The 26,083-nt window shown below is 37.8% G+C and overlaps 1 protein-coding gene across 6 annotated transcripts in view; it reads left to right on the top strand.

Annotated features, from left to right (window-relative positions):
- The first annotated feature begins 233 nt into the window (after positions 1-233).
- ADAM28 (ADAM metallopeptidase domain 28) overlaps positions 234-26,083 on the top strand; it is a 62,642-nt gene continuing 36,792 nt past the window's right edge. For 4 of the 6 annotated variants that reach the window (XR_011471460.1, XM_070414099.1, XM_070414096.1 and 1 more), the window contains exons 1-9: positions 234-390; positions 6,057-6,160; positions 12,469-12,545; positions 13,983-14,061; positions 15,255-15,331; positions 17,380-17,572; positions 19,211-19,288; positions 20,194-20,265; positions 24,376-24,545. Coding sequence is in view for 5 of the 6 variants with exons in the window: in XM_070414099.1 (XP_070270200.1) it covers positions 339-390; positions 6,057-6,160; positions 12,469-12,545; positions 13,983-14,061; positions 15,255-15,331; positions 17,380-17,572; positions 19,211-19,288; positions 20,194-20,265; positions 24,376-24,545 (902 nt within the window). In the remaining variant the exon portion in view is untranslated. The remainder of the gene's footprint in view (positions 391-6,056; positions 6,161-12,468; positions 12,546-13,982; positions 14,062-15,254; positions 15,332-17,379; positions 17,573-19,210; positions 19,289-20,193; positions 20,266-24,375; positions 24,546-26,083) is intronic. The other 2 variants (XM_070414097.1, XM_070414098.1) reach the window with 2 other exon arrangements.

The following is a 26,083-nucleotide window of genomic DNA, read 5'->3' on the forward strand; positions in this document are numbered from 1 at the left end:
GACACATCTAAGTTCTTACCTCATGGTGGCTTATTGGGCGGTGGTAATATATTGGAAACACACTACTTTTGAGTGGGGATACTGGGGAGAAGAAAAGCTAAGCCATAGCTCATGACAAAGTAATCTTAGAACTGGGAGCCAGTCAGAACTTCCGCCTGCTTGTGCCATTGTTGCGGGACCACAGCTTCAAGGTTGTGCAACACCTTCAGTAAATACTTCCTGAAGCAGCGAGGGGAATGAGCCTGGGAGTCTCACTCGGTTTCACTTGAGAGGTGGCAGTGAAAGACCCAGCAGGCACTTCTGCTCGGTCAGACACCACAGGCCAGGGGTCGGCCAGGATGTTGCCAGGGCTGCTTCTGGTGGCCACGTTCTTGCTTTTTTCAGTTCCAGGTAGGTGTTTACCTTTTTTTAGGTTATTTTAAATACATCAGTGAGCTGCTTGCTTTTTATCTTCTCCAGATGTATTTGTTTAATAAATTTTACTGACTAGTTGGGCAGATTTTAATCTATTTTTGGAGAAGGCAGGTGACTGATGTAAAAACTCAATGTAAATGAGAGGCAAAGAGGTGTCCTTAATCAATATTGACATATATGTTCTGAGAACATGGGCATCAAATGGAAGATTTCATTCAGCATAATTAAAATAATGAATATGATCTTCAAGTCAAAAGGTGAAATTCATCAAAACCCACCTTGTCCTTTTTAGAGCAGTGCCCACGGCTTTGCAGAGGCTTTGGAAAGTATTTTCTATTATTATTGGGACGAGTTGGCTTGTCCTGTTCCTTTTGAGCTCGCATTTTTAGTTCTTTCATTTATGGTGATAATAAATATGATTAATTAGAAATAAATACTTGACCAATTTCATTTTATAAAGCAGTGTTATATTACTTGATCAAAATAATGCTGTTGCTAAACCGAACTTGATCACTTACTTCTATTTTGCTGGTATATCAAGCATTTATAAACTTAAAAGTAGAGGAATTCTACCTCCTAGTAACACATAATGTCTACTATCTCTGTCCATTGCTCATACATTCTTCTGTTAGATTTTGGTTAAATTAGATTGGCTAGCACATTTCCTTAGCTTATTTATGTTTCTAGAGCTTAGGGAAGCACATTAGCTTTAGTACCTGGGAATCCTTCCTTGGTCAGTCTTCTCTTGGTTATTGGCATGCTTACTGGGATCCAGGAATGGGAACAAATTATCAACCAGAAGTACAGGATTGGGGAGAAGTGGTCCTCTTCCCCTTGAACTCACTCTGTACTTTGTCACTAAAAGTGATTTTTCATTTCCCCCTGGTTTCTGATTTGTTTTCCAGATTTTTGAAAGTTTTACTTCATATCTTTAAATATAGAACTACGCTAGGCATTTAAGTTATTGGCTTAAAATTTCTACTTTTTGAGTCAAACTTAATAAAAATATTCTTTCCCTACAGTCTCCAAAAATACTATCACTACAAACTCTTTGGAAGCCTTTGTTTGGGTGAAACATAAGAATTGCTTGGGTACTAGCTTTTTCCCACAGCAGAAAGATCAAGCTGTATCCATAAACAGAATCACATCACTAACACTGGAGGTTAGCCATATTTCAGTCTTTTCAGGGAAGTTGGGTGTACAAACTGACTCTGCTCCCCCTGTGTCTGCATTCACTACATGGCCCCCAGAGATGCAATTCCCTTAGAAGTCATGCTTAAAAGTGTGGCATCTCTGAGTACTTGGTGGTGAAGACAGAGGTTCTTGTGAGAATGAGGAGACAGACAGAAAGCTGCCCACCTCGTTTTCCATCGGGAACAGAAATCTGCCCCACTTGTATTACCTGCCCTCTTGTATTTTCAAGACTGTCTCCCCCATAGTGAAATACTCTGATATTTTTTCCAATAAGTTGATTTCCCAGCCAGAATGCAAGAAGTAAAGCAGTTTTATTTCCCTATCTCTTCTTTTATTTTGTTTCTTTGTTCACATCATCCACAGAATAAATAGGTGTTGCTCAGACGCTGACATTTATCTAGTTCTCATATAATGAAATAAAAGAAGGGGGTAAAATCAGGCCAACTGTTTGTAATGAGCTTAGTAATTTCCTGAGAAAAACAACTTATAGAATTGCATCACAGGAAAAACCCCCACACACAAATATTTAAAAGAATGTTCCAGGTGCTTGGGAGTGAAGAACTAAATGCATTGACAAAGGAAAATGGTCTTTACTATATTCCAGCAGATTACCCAGGGGGATCAGTACTTCTGAAATTATTTTGTTTCCAATTAGAAATTCTTTCTTGTCTTCATAAGGTGACCAGAAGACCCTAAAGAGTACATATAATTTCATCTTAATAGCCAAATGATAGACTTAATTAAGATGTTTTTTTGTTTTCCTCAGTGTCTGTGCTCACTTTTCCTACATGAAGTTTAAAATTACCAGATGGGTTGAGGGGGTTCAGAGAACCCCGAACTTCAGTCAGTGTCAGGCATGAACCCTGATCAGGACTTCATGTCATGTGCTCAATCTGGGAAGACAATGCTTTAAGCAGTTTTGAATACATATGAAAATGTCATTATGTACAAATGTGCTAAAATCCAAAGTGGCCCAAAACATATTAAAATATAAATAGCAATCCAGACCAATGTCTATTACATTAATCTTGTCAACAGAATTAATTTTTAACTTTTTAACCTAAAAGAATTATTGAATCTAAACCAAACTAAGAGATTTCTTTTTGTTGATCTAGTTTTGCTAGTCAAAATTAATCTCGCACGTGAGTCCTGTGGGAAAGAGAAAGCAAGTATTCCAATGAGTGAGTAGAAACATACTGTGTTACAGCTCAAATTTGTGTAATCCCTGGATGGCAGTTAGTTGTGTTTGTTCCACAGGCTTCAAAATAACAAGCCTGTGTAATTCTGCTGAGAGGAGGCTTAACTATCTCTATCACCTTATGATGAACGAGCCATAAAATATGAAGGTCTGCTGCATCTCCTAGCTGCTGGGTCATTCATTACATCTCAAGTCACACTCATCCCAGGGCCTACTGGGTTTCAGAAAATCAAATGCCATTAAGGGAAATTCTATCTGCTTTTTAAGAGAATGTATGATGTTGCAAGAGTTTGGAAAGAGCTAGAAATCATTCATTTCAAACTGAAGAAAGTGAGAGGTTGCCGGAGACCTTTAAATACATTCTGGTTTATTTATTGATTTATTTTGCTTGCCATTGGAAAGTGATCTGCCGTCAAAAACATAGTTGAAAGTAAATTTCTCCACTATTTTACATATTTCAACTCCATATTTGAATCAACTGGTAATTTTGAATTTCACCAAACTCTAGAATTTAGATACTAATTAGAAGCATACTGATTAGATACTAAGCAGTGAGTATCAAAGAAAACTTGTGTTGGTCAGATCAACCTGTTCCTTACTCACCACTTTTGAACGGAGAATGTGCATGTGTATTACTTTATGCATTTATGGAAAGAATTATTTGGGTAGGTATTATTTTATGACCCGAGGGCAGCTTGGATAATATTTCCTGTCAAAATGATGTGTATTATGGATGAAAATGATTTTTCATATAGCGTTCTAGAAAAAGTTACTCTGTTTGCAACATTGGTGAATATATGGCTTCAAGAGCTCTGTATTAATGGGTCTAACTGCACTGATTGGACACAAGCCACCCGCCAGCATGCATGCCTCTTGGTATGTTTGTTTGGTATCAGAGTTACAGGGGGCTGTGGAGAATTGTGCCGATACCATTAGTTACTTTCTGGCAGGAGTAATTTTCTTACCTCTTAACATCATACTACTTTGAAATAAGTGTGATAATTACCAAAATATTCACTTAATGAAAAGACAATGATTGATTAAATATTTCTTCAGGTTTTTGGACTTCTGTTATGAAAACCGTTTATAACCAATGTGGGTTTTTTTTTACCCAAAATTAATTAGATAGAAATAAAAGAGGGCCAGTGATTATCTGTGTAACAGCAAGAAGTAACTGAGAGAACCTCAGACGTGGTTCTGTAAGTGTGACTCTGTGGCCAGACTTATTTTATCAACTGATTAGAAGTTTATTCAAATGAGCATTGCCTCTTTGAAGAGATTATAGGGGATTCTGTATGTATTTGCATGAAATTGTAGACTACTTGAACTGGCCAGAAATCACTTAACCTATCCTCTCTTTTCAAATAATTAAAAAACCAAACTAAACCCAAAGTTAAGGCATTCTATTATTGATGCCACGTCTTTAAGTGCCTTTGAAATCTTGCTAAGAGTAAATCTCAGGCCACTGAATAAAAAACTGTTTCATCATGTGAACACCTCATTTTTGACACAACGAATTTGCAGATAATTTTATCACTTTTTCTATCTTTTAAAGTTAGATGTACATGGCTCCTGAGTGATCAAATGAAATAAAGACATCCTAAAATAATAAAAGAAAATTGACATCACCAGGAATTTTAAAAATTTATGCTTTAGTTTTTAAAGAAATGTTTTTAAAATAAATCTTTATTCTTGGAACATATTGGGATAAGTGTACAGTCATTCAAGGTGACTAACAAAAATCCTCAGTTCTATTTGTTAAAAGACAATCAGGGTAACATACATTTGTATTATCATAGGACACAGGTTTGAGTAGTGTAGTGAGCTAGGGTTACCTTTAGAGAGCCTCCGACTCTACACAGACAACTAAAGTCTTCCTAGTCCTGGTGTCAGTCCATCGCCGGGTTGGGCCCTGGTTCCTACTGCATCAACATTCCGTGTGGACCTGCAGCCTCTTCAGTGGCCAGAGAGCAGATCTGCTGACATTTTCTTAGGCTCCACTCTGCACAGAACAGGGACAGGACCATGTGGGTAAATCTGCAATAATAAAAGTGTAATATGCTAATTAGACTGGCCAGCCGAACGACCTTCTGGATATCCTTCGGGACGATCTTCTGGACAAAGCCGGGGCTGTGAAGGCCGAGGCAAGCCACTGTGGCTGTGAGGGCCGAGCCCCTTGCACAAATTTTGTGTATCGGGCCTCTAGTAGAAAAATAAAAGAAAATAGAAATTCCAGTGTTAGCTTTGATAAAACTGAATATCTCTCAAAAATAACTTCTGGATCAGGGGTGGGCAAACTTTTTGACTTGAGGGCCACAATGGGTTCTTAAACTGGACCGGAGGGCCGGAACAAAAGCATGGATGGAGTGTTTGTGTGAACTAATATAAATTCAAAGTAAACATCATTACATAAAAGGGTACGGTCTTTTTTTTTTTTAGTTTTATTCATTTCAAACAGGCCGGATCCGGCCTGTGGGCCGTAGTTTGCCCACAGCTGTTCTAGATTCAATGTTGAGATGAGATTTCAAGATGCAGAAAGGAGGTTAAATGAGATAACTTTTCAATTCTCTTTTAAGGTAACAGCAGGCTCAGACATTTCCTTTCAGGCCAGTAATAGTGTTCTGTCTGTGTCTCTAATTTTTTAAAAATATTTTTTCATGTGTTGTATGCAAAAATGAAGGTGTGTCTGTGCTGCAAAGAGCCTGCCCATTCCATGGCGCTGGTATTGGAGTCTCTTACTGACTTTGTTTCTTTCAATAGTGTAAAGCATTGCTTTTGGGAAATCCAAGGAAAATATCTTAGAATCTGAAATGACACCCATTAGTTATTTCATTTTTCTAACACTGTAGTTTTGAGAGTGCTTCAATTCTACCATTCTGACACTGATTTATCTTCTTACAGGGTTCATTTGGCTTCTGCCTTCATTGACTAACTTTTGTCTATAGTATAGACTCTATACTGTTTGCTCTATTCCTCTGTGGGGATCCAAGATAGCAAAGAGTAGTGGAAAAACTTAAAAAAAATATTCTCAGTGGGGAAATATTTGAAGGGATAAGTTAAAGTAAAGATTTGAAAGGAAGAGTGAGTCTCTGATTTTGTGGATCTCTTTTGGTGTTTGCACTTTAATAACTCTCTGACATAACTCAAAGTCTCGGTGGGGGACACCATTCACAGAAATGCATTAAAGATGACCATTTCAGACCAGTCTATTAGTTCTGATTAGTTAAACCTTCTCTTATCTTTTTTTCAGTAAATGCTATAAGAGAACTCCATGGAGTAAAGAAGTATGAAGTGGTTTACCCCAGAAGACTTCATCCACTGTATAAACGAGAGGTCAAGAAGCCACATCAACAGGTACAGCTTTTGATTTAACAGAGACAAAAAAATCTTGAATTTATATATATATATATATGTATACAAAATACACATACATACAATATATAAATGCACATGGTGTACATAGAAATATATAATTATATTTAATATAGAAATACATATACACATATGTACACATTTGTATTTGATTTTTTGACCTGTTATACTTATTAATCTTTAAAATAATGTAATATTCTACCTTATTTTTCATATTAAAGTTCTGATGGTTAAATTAAACTGTCCAAGGTTACAGAGAGAGGAAAATTTAACATTCTTATGGTCATATATAATTTATTCTGTGTACTCACAAAAAAATTTGATACAATTTATTATCTCTCTATTTATACACACACATATAAACAAAATCATGAACTTTAAAACTGATGTAGAAAATAAAGTATTGTGGATAAATGCATGCATATATGCATACCAAGATTAATTACTGTAATTAAACATGACATTTACCTCTGTCCTTTCTAAAAAGGCAGCTATTAAAGTCTGTATAATTCTTACTAATTAATGGAATGACACATTCTCAGTCAAAAGAGGAAAGCTACAACATAATGATTCATTCAACAATAATTTTCTAATTCCCTACATCTGGAACTCTTTTGTGGGGCATCAGGAAAGCCCATATATATGAGACATAAATAATAACTTGCATCCTCTATTGTGAGATGGAAGTTCATATTCCCCCCCCCACCACCACCACCTGGATAATGCCAGATACCTTTCTTCACTGAATATTTGGAGAACAATTTGAGTACATGTCCAGTGTTTTTCATCACAGTTATATAGCGAGTTCCTCATAACTATAAAAATAAATGTAAGCTTCCGAATAATCTATCTTAATGAAAAACCATAAAGTAGTTATTGGCACATACTAGATGTTAACCAATTTGTTAAATGATTGAGTAGATGAATGCAATGCACTTGATATTTACTGCAAGTACATATTTATCTAGTCAGCTGTTCTGTTAACTGGCAGTATGAAACTATGGTTTCCTGATCCTTAGGGAAAGTGCAAAGGCTCTGAATTCAGAGGGCCTGTTTGTGCTCATGTCTTAGCTTTAGCTTAAGCTTTAGCTTAATCTTCCCTGTGTAAGTTTAGGCACACAGGAACTTCAAATTCTTTGTGTGAAAAGTGAGATGACAACAACATAAGTGCTTATCTCATACGGCTATTTTGAGGTAATTATACAAAAATCAAAGCAGGATGCAATAATTAACTCCCTGTTCAAGTTTTGCTCTGATGCTATCCTATGTAACCTATCATATTCTACTTCATATGACCAACTTTTAAGGTATTTTATATTTAATGCTATGGCTTATTAAGCCATTTTGTTATCTTCCAGCTTCTCAGCATAACTTCCTTTTTAGTCGCCCTGGGTATCCTGGAGGCCTTTCTTAAAAATATGCGTGCATAGCTTATATGCCCTTTCTTATGGAGTTCTTGAATTAAAGTTTTTTTAAAAAATATATATTTCATTGATTTTTTTTTTTTTTTTTTTTACAGAGAGGAAGGGAGAGAGATAGAGAGTTAGAAACATCGATGAGAGAGAAACATCGATCATTTGCCTCCTGCACATCTCCTACTGGGGATGTGCCCACAACCAAGGTACATGCCCTTGACCGGAATCGAACCTGGGACCTTTCAGTCCGCAGGCTGACGCTTTATCCACTGAGCCAAACCAGTTATGGCTTGAATTAAAGTTTTTAAATTAAAATTTTAAATCCTCACCTGAGATTATGGGAGAGGGAGAGGGAGAGGGAGAGGGAGAGGGAGAGGGAGAGGGAGAGGGAGAGGGAGAGGGAGAGGGAGAAGGATCCCCCGGCCAGGTATTCGAACCCATTCAATTCCTTATGCTGACCTGGAATTGAACCAGTAACCTTTCGATGCATGGAACTATGCTCAACCAACTAAGCCTCTCTGGCCAGGCCATCTTACATTCTTTGTGATAGATAGACGCCTTTTCTTAAGTCATGCTTTAGTCATGGTCAATGTTATACCATTTGGCTCTGGATTTTTTTTTCTGTCTATCTTATTTTAATGGTGATGGGTGTAGTGTGTGTGTTTCTATGAGAGTGTATGTATTTGTTTTCTGGTTTGAAACTGCCCAGGTCAACAAGAAAAGTGTTTTCTATATCTTTGGCATGTGTCTGTCCCTCTTCCCTGTCCTGTAGATTTAGTAAATAAAAATACAGAATATCCACTTAAACGTGAATGTCAGATAAACCATTAGTGCTTTTTTACTATAAAATATTCTCCATTATATGGGGCATTCTGATATTGAAACGTCATTCACTGTTTATCTGGCATCCTTATTTCACTGGTTGGTGTCCTGTATTTTATCTGGCAATCATATATGTGGCTTTTGTCATCTCCCTGTGAACATCTAGAAACATACCAGAGATGTCTCTCTGGCATTCCAGTCCTTGTCCCCCTTGTCCCTCTAAAATATAAGACCCCAGGCTGCTGCGTGCCTGATATTTCAATCCTGCCCTGTCAGGGTTGCTGATTTCTGCCATATCACACTTGTCTACTAAACATGTCTAGAAAAGCTAGTGGCATCCTATCTGCCATGCAGGCACATTCTTTTCCCTAACATAGAATATTCCCTTTTTGCTCAAGTACAGATTATGACTAATAAAAATACTGCCATCGATATAAGCCAAGGTCTTGGAGGTTATTCTTGTGGATTCTGTATTGAAACTATTGGTCTTTCTTGTGCAAAGAACTGATGAGCAATTACTTGAAACATCCAGAATTCATAATGTATGTGACCAAGAGGATCTCTGCATCCCATTGATGCCCCCTAGGTCTCAGGCTAGATTAACCATGTCTCATGTACTTATAAAGCTCTGTCCTCTACTGAACCAGAGACTCAAGCACCAGTGTTACCTGTCAGCTGCGCCTGAAGCTTGGCTCCATTTTTCTAAGTTTATCGTGACTGACTATATAACTTACAATTTGAGTTGGAATAAAATAATCCTTTGAAAACTTTCTGGAGGGGCCACTGAACATCAGGATAGAACCTTGAACATTTTATTCATGATTATAGATTAGATTCATTATTGTATTTTATATACACAGCATAGGGAAACTAAATAAGTATTTGAATAAATGAACAAGTGAATAAGTAGACAGATGGACAAATGAATAAAGGAATATAACTGGAGTACATTGCCCAAACAGCTGCATAAACATTTGCTCAACAGATACTTAACCAAAGTCCCTGATGTTGGGAACTTACATTCAAAAGGTGGTCACTATTCTTCCTAGAATTCAGCCTTCAGCTCACACACTTCCTAGAGGCCAAAATTGACTTTCTTTTGGCTCATGCCATAAAATAAAATATCTGGCAGCATAATGCTTCCTCTTATTAGGAACAATTTTAGACCTTAGCTAGGTCCACCAGGGTTTGTAGAAGTCTCAGATTTTCTGTATGTTGTGGCAAGGCGTGAATTAAGATCTTCCCTGGAACCTGTAGGGTTTCTTTTGCGAGGTCATGTGTGCCCATGGGCATCATCTTGATCTCATAGATCTACACATCTGCTCATATTTTGGATCATCCATGACTATGGCCCTCTTAGTACACACTCTAACCCTTAGCCATGGCATTTTTTCTGGAGAAAATTTACACACACACACACACACACACACACACATCTATGACCAACTAAACTTATTCAATAGACTTCACATCATTTCCTTCTAGTGGATTCTCTCCAAAGCAAGGTGCATTTCCCCTCTCCTAACCCTTAGTTTTGAACCCAGATAGAACAAAAATTGGGCACATTTCCTATTAGCAGGCATTGCTCTTCCCTATGGACTTGTACTTGAGAAGTACAGTTATAACCTCGCCCAGTGCACTCTCTTTCATACAGACTCTGGTTTTCTTCCCTGCTGTTGCCTTTCATCCAAAATCTATATGCTAGTGTCAGCTAAAACTCCCATTCCAAAAGCAATGATTATTTTCTAAAACAGCCTCTAAATAATGTTTTAGGTAAAGCTCCACTAAAATTCCATTGCTAATAGAAGCAGATATCTGGAAGGCTCTTCTGATTAGAAGCTCATATCTTGTTTCCTCCTAATATTTTTATTCTATACTAGGGGTCCAGTGCACAAATTCATGCACCTTGAAAGGAACTGTGGGCAGCTAGCATGGGGTGGGCATAGGGGTGGGTCTCAGCCCATCCTTCATGCCCCTGCCGGGCCCTTCCCACCACAGCCCACAGTCTCCTGTCTTCCGGCAGCCCCTCTCCCACTGCCACTGTTCCCATTCACTGATGGCAGCACTGGCCCTGCTCACAACCACTGATGGAGCAGAGCGATTGGGCTGGCACCAGCCGCGGGTGTGAGCGGGTCCTGCAGGGGGAGGTGGAGAAGCCCTCAGGGGCAATTGGGGCTGGCAGCCACTGTTTGAACCCGCTGATGGTGACAAATGATCAGGACTGGTGCCAGGCACCAGCAGCCGGTGCAGGTGGTGGCTCCAGCACCAGCTGCATGTGCGAGCAGTGGCTCTGGAGCCGGCAGCGGGTGCGAGAGGCGGCTGCCGGCCCCTATTGCCCCTAAGGAGCAAGGGGAGGTGGAGAAGCTCTTAAGGGCGATCAGAGCTGGCAGCTGCCCCTCGCACCCACTGACAGCGCCGAGCAATCAGGATTGGCACCAGGCACTGGCAGCAGGTGCGAGTGCCCGGCAGGACCATGGCGCATGGGAGCAAATAATTTTTAGTAACCACCAGAGGCTGGCCCCAATGACAGCGACCAGTACCCCGCCTTGGTCTGGCCCTCCAGCTCACCTGCTCCACCATCCCGCCCCAGCCAGTGCCCGCCATGTTCCGCACACACCCCCTGGTGACCAGCGCACGTCATAGCCACCAGTTGTTCGGTTGTTTCACCGTTGGTTCTGTTTGCATATCAGGGTTTTATATATACAGATGGCCTTTCTAACCAGTGGTTAGAGCAATTCCCCATGGATTTTATTTTTTATCCTCAGGATTTTTCCCACCTCCTGTTATTTATGAAAATGAACTAAATTACAGCAGCCTCCCCACCTTTAGGCCCACAGTATAGGATATTTATAGTCATGCACTTTTGACCCCAGGGAAGACACCAATAATTGATAATTGAAAGGAAACATGGGCCAAAATGCCGACCTTGGAGATGGTAAATCTCTGCATGATAGCCCTGACCTATGGGTCTAATTCACTATTGTCCCTCGATGAGCTCTGGTACTGTTGTGGCCAGGAGAGGGAAGGGAGAAGAAAAGTTGGCTTAGGTGCAACAGCAGAGAGAAGAGCACTCAGTCCATCATAAGTGGTTCTCAATCACATGTTGTCACCATTTTTAGATCTCTTTAATAGCAATGTCTTGGCACTTTCCAGTGAATTTTTAGGTGTTGTGTGTAACCATGACTAGTAACCTAGTTTTATACAATAAAACCAAAACTCCATACCGAGTGCGATCTTTAAAGTATCCTATATAGTCCTCTATAGTTCTTCCCTTAGACATAAATTGAAACTTAAGACAGTTCTCCTAATCCACATGGTTTACTTGAGGTGATATTTTTTTCTCTCTGAATACCTGAGACTGTTTTCTTCCTGATGGCTTCTTCCTGCCCCAGGGTGCATATTCTTGTTGGTTTTGCTCATATTCTGACCTCTGCTTAGCCTTAAGAAGATCTCACACTAGAAATCATCAGTGAGATCTTTAAAGTTTTTGGGTCTGTGCGCAAACTAATCCTTCTCAAATAACTTCCCTACCGTGCTTCAGCTGGCTAATTCATATCTCAGCTCATGCATTACTTCCTCAGGAAAACCTTCCCTTTCTTTAAGATGTTAGACATCCCACATTGCCTCCATATTTATATCATTTATCATACAACATAACTCACAGTTATTGTCTGTTTTTCTACAAGATTATAAGCTTTCTGACAGCAAGTACCAATTTTTATTGCTTAGAGTTGAATTTCGAGGACCAAGCCATATCTTGTAAATAACCAGCACTCAAATAACATTTGTAAAATGCATGAATGGGTAAATGAATGGATGGATGGAGGAAAAGATGGATGTATATAAAGGTCTCACATAATTTATCTATATAGTTGGCAAAGTTGTTAGATTTAAGAGAGGCAGAAGCAGATATTTGGCATTATACACACTAATGTTAAGGAAAAGCAGGCATTGCTTGCTAATGATTAAACCTAGCAAAACTAGATAGACCTAGCAAAATAAATATTTGTGTGTGTCTTTTAATTGCCAGCAAATGTTTTTACATTTTTGCAGGAAAAATATGAAACTGAATTGAAGTATAAAATGACAGTTAATGGGAAAATGGCAGTGCTTTATTTGAAAAAATCCAAGTAAGTGTCTTTACTTCTGATATAATCCTCACCAATAGCTAATGAGCATGTGGGAAGTATGCTAATTGAGTCTGTTATTACTTATGTCTCACATAAACTCTGGCTAATCAGCTTTTGCTCTCTACTGGCCCAAGAGGTTCAATGAATATTTGTTCCTACTGAAGTAGTAGAAACATATTGGGTAAAACAACCGTTTACTAGTATTTTGATAGTTCTAGGAATAAGACAAACTAAATGAGGTGCAAACAGACATACATTTTATCAAATTCAATGAAATCATTATAGATTTTTAACTCTTCCCCTACACTATTTCATTTTATTATTCTAACACTGAAAGATTAAATTTTAAAGCAATTTGCAACCATTTTCACTGGTAAAAAAAAATAAGACATATAAAAGTTAAATAAACTCTAGGGCCAAAGAACCCAGTCAATGGTAAAACCAGACTTGGACTCCCCTGATTTCAACACCAATGCCCTTTCTACTCAGCTGCCCACTAACCCATCCATTTCTCTCATATGTTACATTAGGCTCGTACCTCTCCATCCAGTTCATCAAATTCAACGTTTCTTTTCAAGTTTCACTGCCTAAGCTCTTACCCAAATCCTGATTACCCTATAGATACACTGTTTCAAAAGCAATTTCCTAATGTGTGCTTTCAATTTATTTCAATTCCTCAATTATTCTATATAGGACAGCAAGATAGACAAATAGAATATCACCTTTTGCAAAAAAAAAAAAAATCACAACTGTCTGGAGTTTGGAAATAGTGTACTGTAATGGAAGGAATACAGGCTTGGGATTAAGGCAGACCTAAACATGATTCTATGCCACTTGAACTATTTAATCTCATCCAAACAATAGAGAATGATATTTATTTTGTAGGATTGTTGAAAAGATTATATTAAATGACTCATGTAACAAGTCTAACCCAGTGGCCAGTACAGAGATAGCACTTAATACACAGTTATTACTTCCTTTTCTCTTTGCCCTACCTCTTTTAAAAATATAGTCAGGCTCCTATTTTCTAGAGAGTAATTGAAAGAATTTTAAGAAGGCTCGGCAGAAATGCTGGGAGGACCCTAACTGCCAAATGCAAGGGAATTTTTAATAAACTTGAACAGTCACTGGTGACTGAAGGGCTAGGGGAAATGAAGTTACCTTAAACTGGCGAGGAACAGCACTCTTTTCAGCCACTTTTTACCAACTTTCCCCTCAGTTTCATTTCTTCCTCAAGTCTTTCTTCAGGCCAGTAAGCAAAGTCAGACAACAAAGCAGATATTGTTCCCTACTACTCATGACTGCCTGAACTTGTAAGGGGTTAGGACGAGGTCCTCAGGAATTAGAACTTCACTGCACAGCCAGGGAAAGCTCTCACTTTGATCACTGAACTTTGTAATCAGCATGAGTAACTATGACTTTTTTCTTTGTCTCCAGGGATCTCCTGGCACCAGGCTACACGGAAACACATTATAATTCCACAGGAAAGGAGGTCACCTCCAGCCCACAGATCAGGGTAAGATGGAGTATCCTAGATTTATTGTTAATTGGGGTATGACCCACACATCCAAATGCAGTCATGGCCAAACAAGTAGTGAAAGGGAAGCAGCATGTATAGCATCAGTGCTTTATTTAATAGTACTTTCTTTCTTTTTTAAATATATTTTTAAAATTGATTGCTAGAGAGAGAGGAAGAGAGAGGGATAAAGAGAGAGAAACATCAATGAGAGAGAAACATCATCGATCAGCTGCCTCCTACCCCACCCCCTTCTGGGGATCCAGCCTGCAACCCTGGCATGTGCCCTGCCAGCGGCAGGGCTGGGGGGAGGGGGCAAACTGAGATCTCCAAGTTCCTGGGTCGATGCTCAACCATTGAGCCACACCAGCCAGGCTAGTAGTAATTTCTTGATTGATCCTCCATCATTTGGAGAGCTTGACAAAAACAGTCATTCCTTTACAAACATGGTAACCCTTTCCAGCCTTCAAGGGCTCCCTATAGGAAAGTGGACAGAAGGAGCTTCTTATTTTCATTAGAAGAGTAGAAAATTACATATGATCACTAAATCATCTAGACTCTCAAAGTCCAGACTATTTCCTCAATGTTAGAATTATAAAATTATGCAGTAGCACAGGGGTTTACATAGGCCAATATTTCATCTTTCCAAAAATAGAAAGGTCTACTTGATGGGAGCACAGACACAAGAAAAAGGGTGAGTGTTGTGCATTTTGCTGATGGAGGCCGAGAGTGCTGTACTAATCCAATTAGTCTGGTGAAACTCTTTAGATAAATCAAGAAATAACACATTCATTGGAAAAAACTCATACTTGTTAAAAAAGTAATGAGTGGTTGACTGATTAGTCAAAGAGAGGAATAAATGTCTAATGTTTTAGGAGCTCAGGTTTTAAACATACATCTGTTTGTTGCTTCCAGGCTGTATTCAACCTGTTTTCCTTTATCTGCAGCACAAACATTTACACCAACATTTAGCTAGCAATCTGTAAGCATTTGGGATCATTAACTACATATTAAAGATTTCAACCATAAAAAACTTAAAAAATGTTTTTACTATCTTTAAGTTGATTGTTATTCAGCATAAAATGACTTTAAAGCATTATAGATCCTATTTCAAAATTTCAATTTTAAATGTAGCAATGGTCTAAAAAACATGCACACTTTCCTTTATAAAATCCCTTTTCTCTTTTCTTTAGGATGACTGTTATTATCAAGGACATATTATTAATGCAAAAATTTCTGAAGCTAGCATCAGCACATGTAGAGGTTTAAGGTAAGACTTCATGAATAGTTTGTATGCACCTTTGATGATTGGGTGTGTATATATGTTTAATAAACCCAAAGAAATGTAGAACATCTGTAATAGTGCCAACAATAATATATCCTATATAATAAAAGCCTAATATGCTAAATGTCTGGTCGCCCAGTCAACCGTTCAACCAATCAAAGCATAATATGCTAATGATATGCTAAGGCCACTCAACTGCTCACTATGATGTTCACTGACCACCAGGAGGCAGATGCTCCAAGCATTAGGTTAGCTTGTGCTGGGGTCCAGCTGATTGGGACTGAGTGAGATGGGCTGGACATGCCCTGGAACCTTCCTGTGGTCCCTCCTCACTGGCCAACCTCCTGCATCCTCCCCAGCCCCGATCATGCACCAGTGGGGTCCCTTGACCTGGCCTGTGCCCTCTCACAATCCAGGACCCCTTGGGGAATGTCAGAGAGCTGGTTTTGGCTTGATCCTGCAGGCCAGGCTGAGGGACCCCACTTGTGCATGAATTCATGCACCGGGCCTCTAAAATTTTATATATATATATATATATATATAAATGTTACTATAGGGAAATATGAATTCTAAGGACTAAAAATTTTTAGATTTGAAGGAAACATGGTCCCTCTTGATAGTAGTTTATAAATTAAAAACCTGAATTGCTTTCTGAGTTGCTTTTCTTTGATTGGTTGCTTGCTTTCAAAATATAGGTTTTGAGTCCCAATTTTAAAGTCAGAGCCTTTAGGAAAGGGGAGCTCCTCTTCACCTTCTCTCTTTACTCTAAAATCTCTAGTTTGTCCTGTCCAGGCTTATCCATTTTTTTCTCTGTACTAAGGACTCCCCATGTGTCTGTCAATAATAAGATATCCAGACTTCCCATACCCAGACTTGAATATCTAGTTTTTTCTTTCTTATCTCCATATCTCTATATCTTAATGAAATCTTAATGAAGCTAGTGATTTTCTCTAAAATCTGGTACTTATTCAGTGTTTCTTATCACAGTAAATAATCAACCAACTACTTGCCCAATACAGAAATCTAGGTTCTTGATGACTTATTGTCTTTCAACTACCTATTTTAATCCATTATCAGGCCTTATTGATTATATGTTCTAAATATTTTCTGAGATTATTCACTACATTCTCTCTATACATTCACTACATTATGCAGACGAATGCAATCAATCCCCCAATTTATCTCTCCCGTCACCTCTTACTCTTCTAATTCTATGTTTAATAAATCCATTTGCCCTATTGTATGTTCTTGTGCTTTTCTTCTTAGAAATTATCTGCTATAATTATGTATATTACATATATGTCATATAATTATATATATTTGTGGGTCAAATGTAATTATCTAATCAACATCTATCTTCCTCATTTGAATATAAGCTCTATGAGAGGAGAGACAATGACTCTCTTTACCACCTGCCTCTAGTTCAATGCTTAATGAATAATGGGTGTTCCCTAAATACGGTCCAATGAATCTTAGCTTGGGGCTTCAGCAGAGAGAATTAAGATGAAATTGCCATTATTCATTGATCATATGCTTTTCATATTATCTCCTTCAATTTTTATAACCATCCTATTGTATGTATTATTATTCTCATTTTTAAGATAGAGAAAATAAAGCTATATGAGTTTAAGTAATTTTCCATGGTATTACCACTAATAAGTGATAGGCTCAGAGTTTTAACCCTTATATATAAGACTACAGATCTTCTATTTTCAGAATACCTGAGAACAGACAAGGCAAGGGAATTAGAAGAAACTGGACCAAGAGTCAGGAAATTTTATTCTAGTGCCAGCTCTGACTTAGGTTAGCTATAGGACATTGCAGAAGTCATTTCTCCCCCATAGGTTCCATTTCCTCATAGAGAGAATAAGTCTAGATAATTTCTAAGGGGATCTTCAGCTGTAATGTTACACTGTGTTCTACTGCCATGAGCTTAGAATGTTTTGGCAATGGTAACTTTTTGGAGTCTCTAAGTCTATTGCACTCAAATGCAGAAATATTTTTTAAGAAGCCTGGACTCTCATGTTTTTTAGGGGCTACTTCAGTCAGGGAGATGAAAAGTACTTCATTGAACCTTTAAGCTCTGCAAATCAGGATGAACAGGAGCATGCACTCTTCAAGCATGATCCCGACGAAAAGAAGGCTCCCAGCACCTGTGGGATGGATGACATGATATGGGAACATACATCTCGGAAGAATGTGACCCCACCTGGCACCAGTGTGGTCGTATGCATACCTCTATTTTTTATTTGGAATACTCTCATGCACTCTCATGTATTCAGTCCTGTCTGCCCTGGGTTCTAGTCTTAGCAACTGCACATTGCTGAAACCTTACAGTCATTGTTGAAACTAATAGGTTATAGAGACATTAAAACCTTATTGCACATTGATTTATTTAATTTAATAAGTACTTATGGATCAACTAGCAGCAGGCAACTTTCACAATACTCTAACATACAGCAACAGTGTAAAGTATTATTATTACTTTGAGGTAAAATATCCTGCTGTCTTCATGAATGAACTCATTCAATAAACCCTTCTTCAAGTACTGCCATAGGTGCTGAGGATGTGGCAGTGAGGAAGGTAAATATAGGATCTGCCCACGGCAGGTTAGAATGTGCTTTCATATATGGAATCCAACTTTCAGTTACAAAAGATCATCTCTTATAAACATTTGGGAAACCCATAAGCAGTGGGCAGAATTGGGCCGAATAAAATAAAATCTCTGTTGGGTTCAATGTGCTGGGTGTTTGCTACCAGCCAGAAGAACCACTTTTACCTGAATGCTGATCTCCTGGTTTAGCTGGTACAGACCCCTTGTCTCTGTCTCAATTCCTTGCTAATCATGTGCAAATAACCATGCTTCCATTCTCTCTCTCTCTCTCTCTCTCTCTCTCTCTCTTTCGTTTTCCTCCTACCTCATCAGTGCTATGCCTTCTCAGTTCCTCTCACTGTTATCCTTCCTCTAAATAACGGAGGCCCTCATAATGCCCATCTGATATGTCTGTGTTTATTTGCCTATTGTGAGCTCCTTCAGTGCACGGCCCATGTCTATTTCACTGCTATATCCCTAGTGCCCAGAGCATTGCTGGTGCACAGTAATTGCTAATGAATTTATTGCTCCCATGGAGGGTGGGAGGTAAGTATTATCATTAGATAATAGCTAAAAGTCTACCTTCAGGACTCTTTTTTGTTAATGGAAACTTATTTACCCGTTAAAAGAAAAGCACTTCTAGAAATGCAACATAATAAACTTTGGTGGCTTATTATTTAATACAAATAATGTCTGCTACTTTTCAATGGGACAATCACTATGAAATATGTTTTCATTGTTGTTATTTTGTTTTATTGTGGAGAAAAAGGAACAGAAAATAGGGAGGCTTAGAATGTAGGAAAGAGATCCAGCTCTTTCTGGGAAGAAAAGACAGAGTAGGTGTCATGTGGCTTTGGGCATGGCACCATTGGTAAAGAAGGGGGTGTTCACTGGAACAAGAATAAAAGGATACTCAACGACAACAAAAACACAAGGAGGACCCTGAAGTCAAAGTTTGTCTATTTCATAGCAGGATAGTGGGAACGTCCACTGTTCAAAAACCTCTGAACACTTTTAATTCCAGCATTCCTATTTACTAGTTGTGTAATCACTTTGTTTGGTAAAACAAAGGGGCTGGCCTAGCATATTGCTGACATCTCTCCTAGCTCTGACATTCTGAGCCTGTCTGTAGATAATTCTGGCTTATTAGTTAGAATTAACATCATAATCTTATCTTCCGTTATCCCCAGACAACAACCAATCTCATAAAAGAAAGAATCTTGCAGAGAAAGATCTTGTCTTAGTAATCTTTCTTGTTATATTGATTGCAGAAATTAAATGACCATGACCGGAAAGTTTGGGAACAAAAGAAATACATAGAATATTATTTGGTCCTGGATAATGGTGAGGTAACTATATCAATAAATATGCCTTTTATAATCCCCTCCTACCTTAACTTATTATGTGAGTATTAGCCCTATGGATTGGTTTTTAAAAATCATGATTATGAGTAATTCTTTTTTACCAATTGTTCTGAACCTATGAAAAATTTGACATATAATTAGACTGATACGATTTCTTCTTTCCAGGAATGGGCACTGGATATGATATGCATGCAATACATCTTTATATTCGAATGTCTTTTTTTTTTATCTTAAGAGCTCTAGACTCAGTTTCCAATTAAGTTTCTTTGTCATTTTGGCTTATGTTTACTAGTTAAGTCATTGGTAAATTAGAATTTATGCTCATAAGGAAGTGGTAAACATAAAGGACTAATATATAGGATCTTCTGGGGGAAAAAGCATTTTCTTATAATACTCATTGTCTAACTTCTTTTATAAGAATGCATTTTCATATATTGTGTGTTCTAAATCTGAGACCCACATGTATGATCTCAAAGGAAAAATTCTGTACTTTGATAACACAAGTTAATTAGTTCAGACTCTAAAACTTTGACCTCTCTTATTATACTAAATTCATTTACTGTTCATATTTTTTTAAGGAATAATCTATTCCTGGCACTGATTCTGCACAGATTAGGGAATCATGGTATTTAGCTGAAATACATTTGTAATAAAATCTTAAAGCTTTACACTGAGTTAGTACCTTAGGGGACGAAACATCATCTCTATTCCTAAAATGCTTTAATATGGTTAGAAAAATAAGGAAGCATTTGTTTCTAACTTTTTGTAACTGATCATGGGTTATAAACACTGATAAGTAAAATAAACTGAGAATGTCTTTATTTTTAAACCTTCCCATTATGTTTATTCCTATCAATGCCCATTTTGTTTTCATCTTGGTTGTCTTTTAGTTTAAAAAGTACAATCAAGATCCAGAGAAAATAAGAAAGAGGGTGTTTGAGATGGCCAATTACGTCAACATGGTATGACATTTATTTCGATGTAATTTTAACTCTTGCTAGGCAGTAACATTGGGTGTTTCTGTGAGTACTCATGAGGCAGGGAAAGAAAGTCAACACTCTTAAGACTAATACTGATGACTGCCTCTTGAAGGGTGACCACGACCTTTGCTACTTAATTAAATATTAATATTACAGGACAGAGACATTTCTCACCTATTTGTCACACTAGTCTCAGCTCCATGAAGGTATACAAGGTGTCTGCATGGTTTTTCTTTTCCCAAAGCCCAGTATAAAAATTCTGACAAACAAGTCTCAAGGGAAAGCCAATCATGGCAAGAAAATAAAACAAGCAAAATAAGGCAAGCTGTGGCACAATAACATCTTTCAATACATTATATCATTGAATCATCAAACAACACTAAAATATTATCAAACCTAATTTATAGCAAAGAAATCAGATTCTGTGAAGCAAAGCAACTTTTCTAAAATCACAAAATTAGAAAAATGATAGAAATAAAATTTGAACTTAGATTGGTCAGATTTCAAGCCCATTTTGATTACATAATTGCTGATCTGTTCTTTAAACATGATTTTATAATCTAACCTTTTTAAAAGATTTAAATATTAATATTTAGTTTATTACTTGAACATATAGTTAGCCTGCTTAGTTGAAAAGGGTTGGTCACTTTGTGGTGTCCTACACATCATCTAAGGATAGAAAGAAAATAAAGGTGGATTCAGTGACCAAGGTCCTATTTTGTCTTCTCACCACAAAGATCATGGTGACTCACTCCTCTTAAGGAAACCCCCAAGTACTGGCCATATTTTTTGAGCATCTACTTTGTGCCAGGGACTTTTTGAGATTACAGAAATAAAATGAGAAACAAAACTGACAAATATCCTTTGCTTCAGGGGAGTTTACATTATTGTTTAAGGAGACAAATAAATCATATAAAGAGTATGTAGGATGGTGATAATTGCTATAAGGAAAAATAAAGCGAGAGAGGAAGAGGGGGACAGAGAGAGAGAGAGAGAGAGAGAGAGAGAGAGAGAGAGAGAAGAAATTCATCTTAGGTGCTATGTGAAATAGGAGGCCTCTCTAATAAGGTGACAATTGAGTAGAGACTTGAAGGAATTCTCTCTGACCCTAATGGGAGGTGTGCAAAGCAGAGCAAAGGACCTGAGGGCAGAACCTAGATTGTCATGTTTGAGGAACAGTGGAAAGGCCACTGTGGCCAGAATGTAGTAAACCAGCACAAGGGTGAGAGGAGATGACATCTGACAGGTAGCAGTGACCCAAACCTGAAGGCCTGGTGGTTCTGTGTAAGGACTTCATGAGTGAGGAGAACACTGGGAGCCTGAGGTATGACATGGTCAGATGTGGGTTCTTAAAAGATGATCTTGGCCATTGTGTTGAAAATAAAAGGAAGGAAAGCAAGAGCAGAAACAAGATGAGACAGGGGAATTATGCCATAATTCAGGCAAGAGATGATGGTGGTTTGAGAAAAAGCAGTGATTATGGGTCTATTGAGAATAGCTAACAGGGTTATGGCATGTGTGGAGATAAGAATTACAAAAATATAAAAGAGAAGAGTCAAGTGACATAAAGGGTTTTGACTTAATGAACAAGGAATGGGGGGAAAATGGTAGGGGATGGTAACTCAGAGGACAGATTAGGATTTCCATTTTGGACAAATTAACATTGAGATATCTTTTTGTATAAAGATTTCCAGGTAGAAATGCTGCAAATATAAGATTGGAGTGCTATGTAAATCTGTAAGCTATAAATCTGTAAGTCCCCAGCACATATAGAGAAGGCACAGGTCAGAAAACTGCAGCCTGTGTACCAGATCCATCCTGCTGCCTTTTTACAAAATAAAGTTTTAGTGAAACACAGCCACCCCCATTTGTTTGCACAAGGTCTGTTTTGCTGCTTTCCTGATACAATGCTGGAGGTGGTGAATAGTTTCAATCCAGAGTACATGGACTCATAGCTTAAGATACTTTCTATCTAGACCTTTCTAGAAATAGTTTGCCAAGAAACTGTTGGTGCAGGCTCACCAAGGGTGTGGGCCTAGATAAGTAGAAAAGAAACCTAAAGACAGATCATTGAAGTACTTCTCTGAGGAGAGATTAGAGTGGAGGAGACACTGATAGAGTCCAAGAAATAGTAGATAGTGAGGTAGGAGGAAAACCAGGAGAGAGTTGTTCTTCTAGAAGCTCCTTGAAACAGAAATCTATAAAAGGAAAAATGATCAAAGATTGTAGATGCTTCTGAGCACTAAGGATTGACCATTGCATTTAACAAAGAAGAGGTTTTTGGTCACCTGGAGATGCAAGTTTCTGCGGAGTACAACAGTAAATCAGGATTAGAGTGAGTCCAGAGACAGTGAGAGAAGTGAAATTAGAGACAGCAAATATGGAAAATTCTCCCCAGAAGTTGCTATAAAGGGGAACAGAGAAATGGAGCCTATGTTGGAGGGAGAAGGGTCATAAAGAGAAATTCTCTTTTCATCCTCTAACCCCCATTTTGCCGCCAATGGGAAACAATTCCATAGAAGGAAGATGGAAGAGTTGCTGGAAGAGCTCTTTGATCTGGTGCATGAATAGAGGAGTTGTCCTTCAGTTCACAGAGCATTCATCGTAAGAAAGGAGAGGCATGGGTTGTTCCAACAGGTGTAGGCCAGGGGGTAGATAGATGGGTGGTAGGAGCTTGTGGAAGTTCTCTCCTGATTGCTTCTAGATGCTTAGTGAGTATGCTAAGCAGGGGCATCCATTTAAAGTGAGGATTTAAAAGAAACTGTCAGAATTTCAAAGAAAGAGGAGTGAGTATGAAAAAAATGTGCAGAGAGTGAATGGATTTTGGAAATGCAGCTGGTTTCTGGCGTGTGGGAAAGACCACTGGAGGTCAGTAGTCAGGGCTTCAATGTGGAAGCAGTCAGCATGGTGTGCTTTCCCTGTCGGGGTTCTGAGGCATGATGGGGGGCAGGCAGAGTGGGGAGTGAGCTTTAGCCAGGATTAGAATTTTGTCAGGTGACTAAAATAAAGCAAGAAAGGAATAAGGAAGTTGAGGGAATAATAGAGAGGATTTTAATCTTGTTAGATTTTTACTTCTCTTTTGGTGATACTTGTAGTCCTAAATGTTTTATTATTTTACAAACTACTTTTAATGCGGCAGAATGTCGCCCCATGAGAAAACCTGTCACTGTGGATTTTTTCAGTATATCTCAAAAAGATATAATTGGCATATAGCATTGTGTAAGTTTAAGGTGTTCAAAGCATTGCTTTGAAATACTTATATATTGCGGAATGATTACCACCATAGGTTTACCAATACCTTCATCATGTTACATAATTACCATTTCTTTATTTTGAGGAGAACATTGAACATCTACTCTCTTAGCAATTTCCAAGTATATTATATGATATAGTAATATTAACTTTAATCACCATGCCCTACATTCAATCCCCAGAACTTATTCATCATAAAACTGGCAGTTTTCATCCTTTGACCAACACTATAGTTTTATAAACTATAGCAGCTATTTAAGTTTTTATATTTAGAGTAAGCGTATTGTCTCATAAGCTTAACTTATTTCCAAAGGTTATTCTATGTGTATTGTAGTGTATTTGGTTTATAGTTCAGTTATCAGAATTAGAGGACCACTTATTTCATTGTGACTTCCAGATGCAGGACTTTTCCACATAGCACGTTTCTTTACTACTGTCCAAACCAGCACTGACTCAACCTTGCTAAGTTCTGAAACATGAAGATTCTAAGAATGCTACAAGGCATTTGAGTTAAATGCAGTAATAGTAATGAGCCACTAATAGAAAATTATATTTCTTGAGGTTGCAGACAGAAAAAAGATTTGTCTCAAAAGAACCTTTTCTCCAAAAAAAAAAGGAATTTACAGACCTGAAATATCTAAGGGTGTTTGTTTTGCCTAAGAATGGGGATACCAGCCTCTGCAAGAAAGAAATGGCAACTTCCATTCACAAGTTTGTTTAGAAAGAAAGCTTTTACAGTGGTGTTATAAATAGTTTGAAAATCTAAAGTATATTGAGAATATTAAATGATGATGTCACCATTATAAGTTGATGTTTTGTCATTTTTTTCCCTTTGGACAGGTTTATAAAAAGCTCAATACTCATGTGGCCTTAGTGGGGATAGAAATCTGGAATGATGAGGATAAGATAAAGATCACCCCAAATGCAAGCTTCACTTTGGAAAACTTTTCTAAATGGAGGGGGGATGTCCTCCTTAGAAGAAAGCGTCATGATATTGCTCAGTTAATCACGTATGTATAGATTGCCCCTTTTTATGTTATGTGGTTTTTAGCATAAAACTTCTCAAAGCCCGGGCAAAGCAAGTGGTATCTCAGGGTATAAGGTAAGGGGACATGGTTTAACATAGAAGGTTAAAAGTTTTAAAAGTATTCATTAGGACCTTATGTTGAATATGCTCTTTTCTTTTTTATGAGAAGTTAATGGTTTAGTAATGATTCGCAAGAAGTTTGTCTGTTTTTATTGGATGCACAGAAAGGAAAGACTGGTTTAGAGGATGGCCAGATGAATTTAGATTTACTATCTAAAAAGAATTGATTAGCTTTAAGCGCTAGTCAGGACACACTTCTAGAATAAAAGATAAATTGAATATTGCATTCTAATTACACACCTCTACCATTCTGCTGAAATGACTAATTTAAAAAAAAACAGGGAAAATAAATATAAAAGTTGTAAATTATACAAAAAGTGCTGAACATTTGCCTTAAAAGAGATCAAGAAAATTTTGCTGGATAGCTTGCAGCTGTATCAGATAGAAGGAAGCAGCAAGAAATTAGATTTTGTCAGAATTAATATTGTTTGCTGGTTATCTATTACAGCATAACACATCAGCTCACAACCTCTTGACTTAAACTAAGTCTTCTTCACTTATATGGCTGATAATTTGCCTGGTGTGGCTGGAGAAGGGAGGCTGGTTGGTCATCTTTCTGTAAATACAGCTTTTTGTGTGGCTAACTTGGACTGCCTCTAACATGGCAATCTCAGGATTTTGGATATCTTAGTAGGTGACTCACTTTTCCCCGAAGAAGCATTCTAAGGGGCCCAGGAGAGAGCTTTAAGGCTTTGTTTTGACCCAATTTTAGAAATGACATGGTCACATGATTTGTTCTGTTGGTCAAGAGCAAGTCATAGACCTATCCAGATTCATAGGCACTCCAGGATGTGAATACTGCAAAGCTGGTCTTTGGGGTTATCTTTGAAGAACAGCAGCCAGAGTTCCTTCATTTGGGAAGGTCAGCCAGACTCAAGGGCCCACCAAAGGTAAAACATCATTTTTGAAAAATTCATGATTTTTCAAGATCTTAAACTAGTAAGTAGTAAGGGAATCCAATTACCAGACTGGCTCCAGGGCCATGCTTGATTATAGTGTATTCCTGTATGTGAGTAGAAGGCTAGAGAGATACAAATTATACATAAGATAACAGGTGCATAAATAAAAAATTGGAAATCAAATGTCGAGTAAATTTCTTGAATAGGTTAAAATAAACAGATTAAAATATATGATGGAAAGAAATAATTGTCTATTTACTTGTAAATAGAAAGTTTACCATTTACCTGACAAATTAACAAAAGATACCTGTATCTCAGTGTAATCAGGTAGAGACCTTAGAGTCTAAATATATTCTATTCACTAAAAATTGGAACCAAACTAGATAACTCCAAGATGGGGAAAGATTTTATTTCTTATAAATGAGCTAGTAGTGAGATTGAACCTAAACAAATGTAGATGTAAGTATAAGTAAATTTACAATATAATTTTTTAAAAATATAT

The sequence above is a fragment of the Myotis yumanensis genome, unplaced genomic scaffold (assembly GCF_028538775.1).
Source record: "Myotis yumanensis isolate MYYU_CA2020_CCGP unplaced genomic scaffold, mMyoYum1.0.hap1 SCAF_5, whole genome shotgun sequence".
Lineage (NCBI taxonomy): Eukaryota > Metazoa > Chordata > Mammalia > Chiroptera > Vespertilionidae > Myotis > Myotis yumanensis.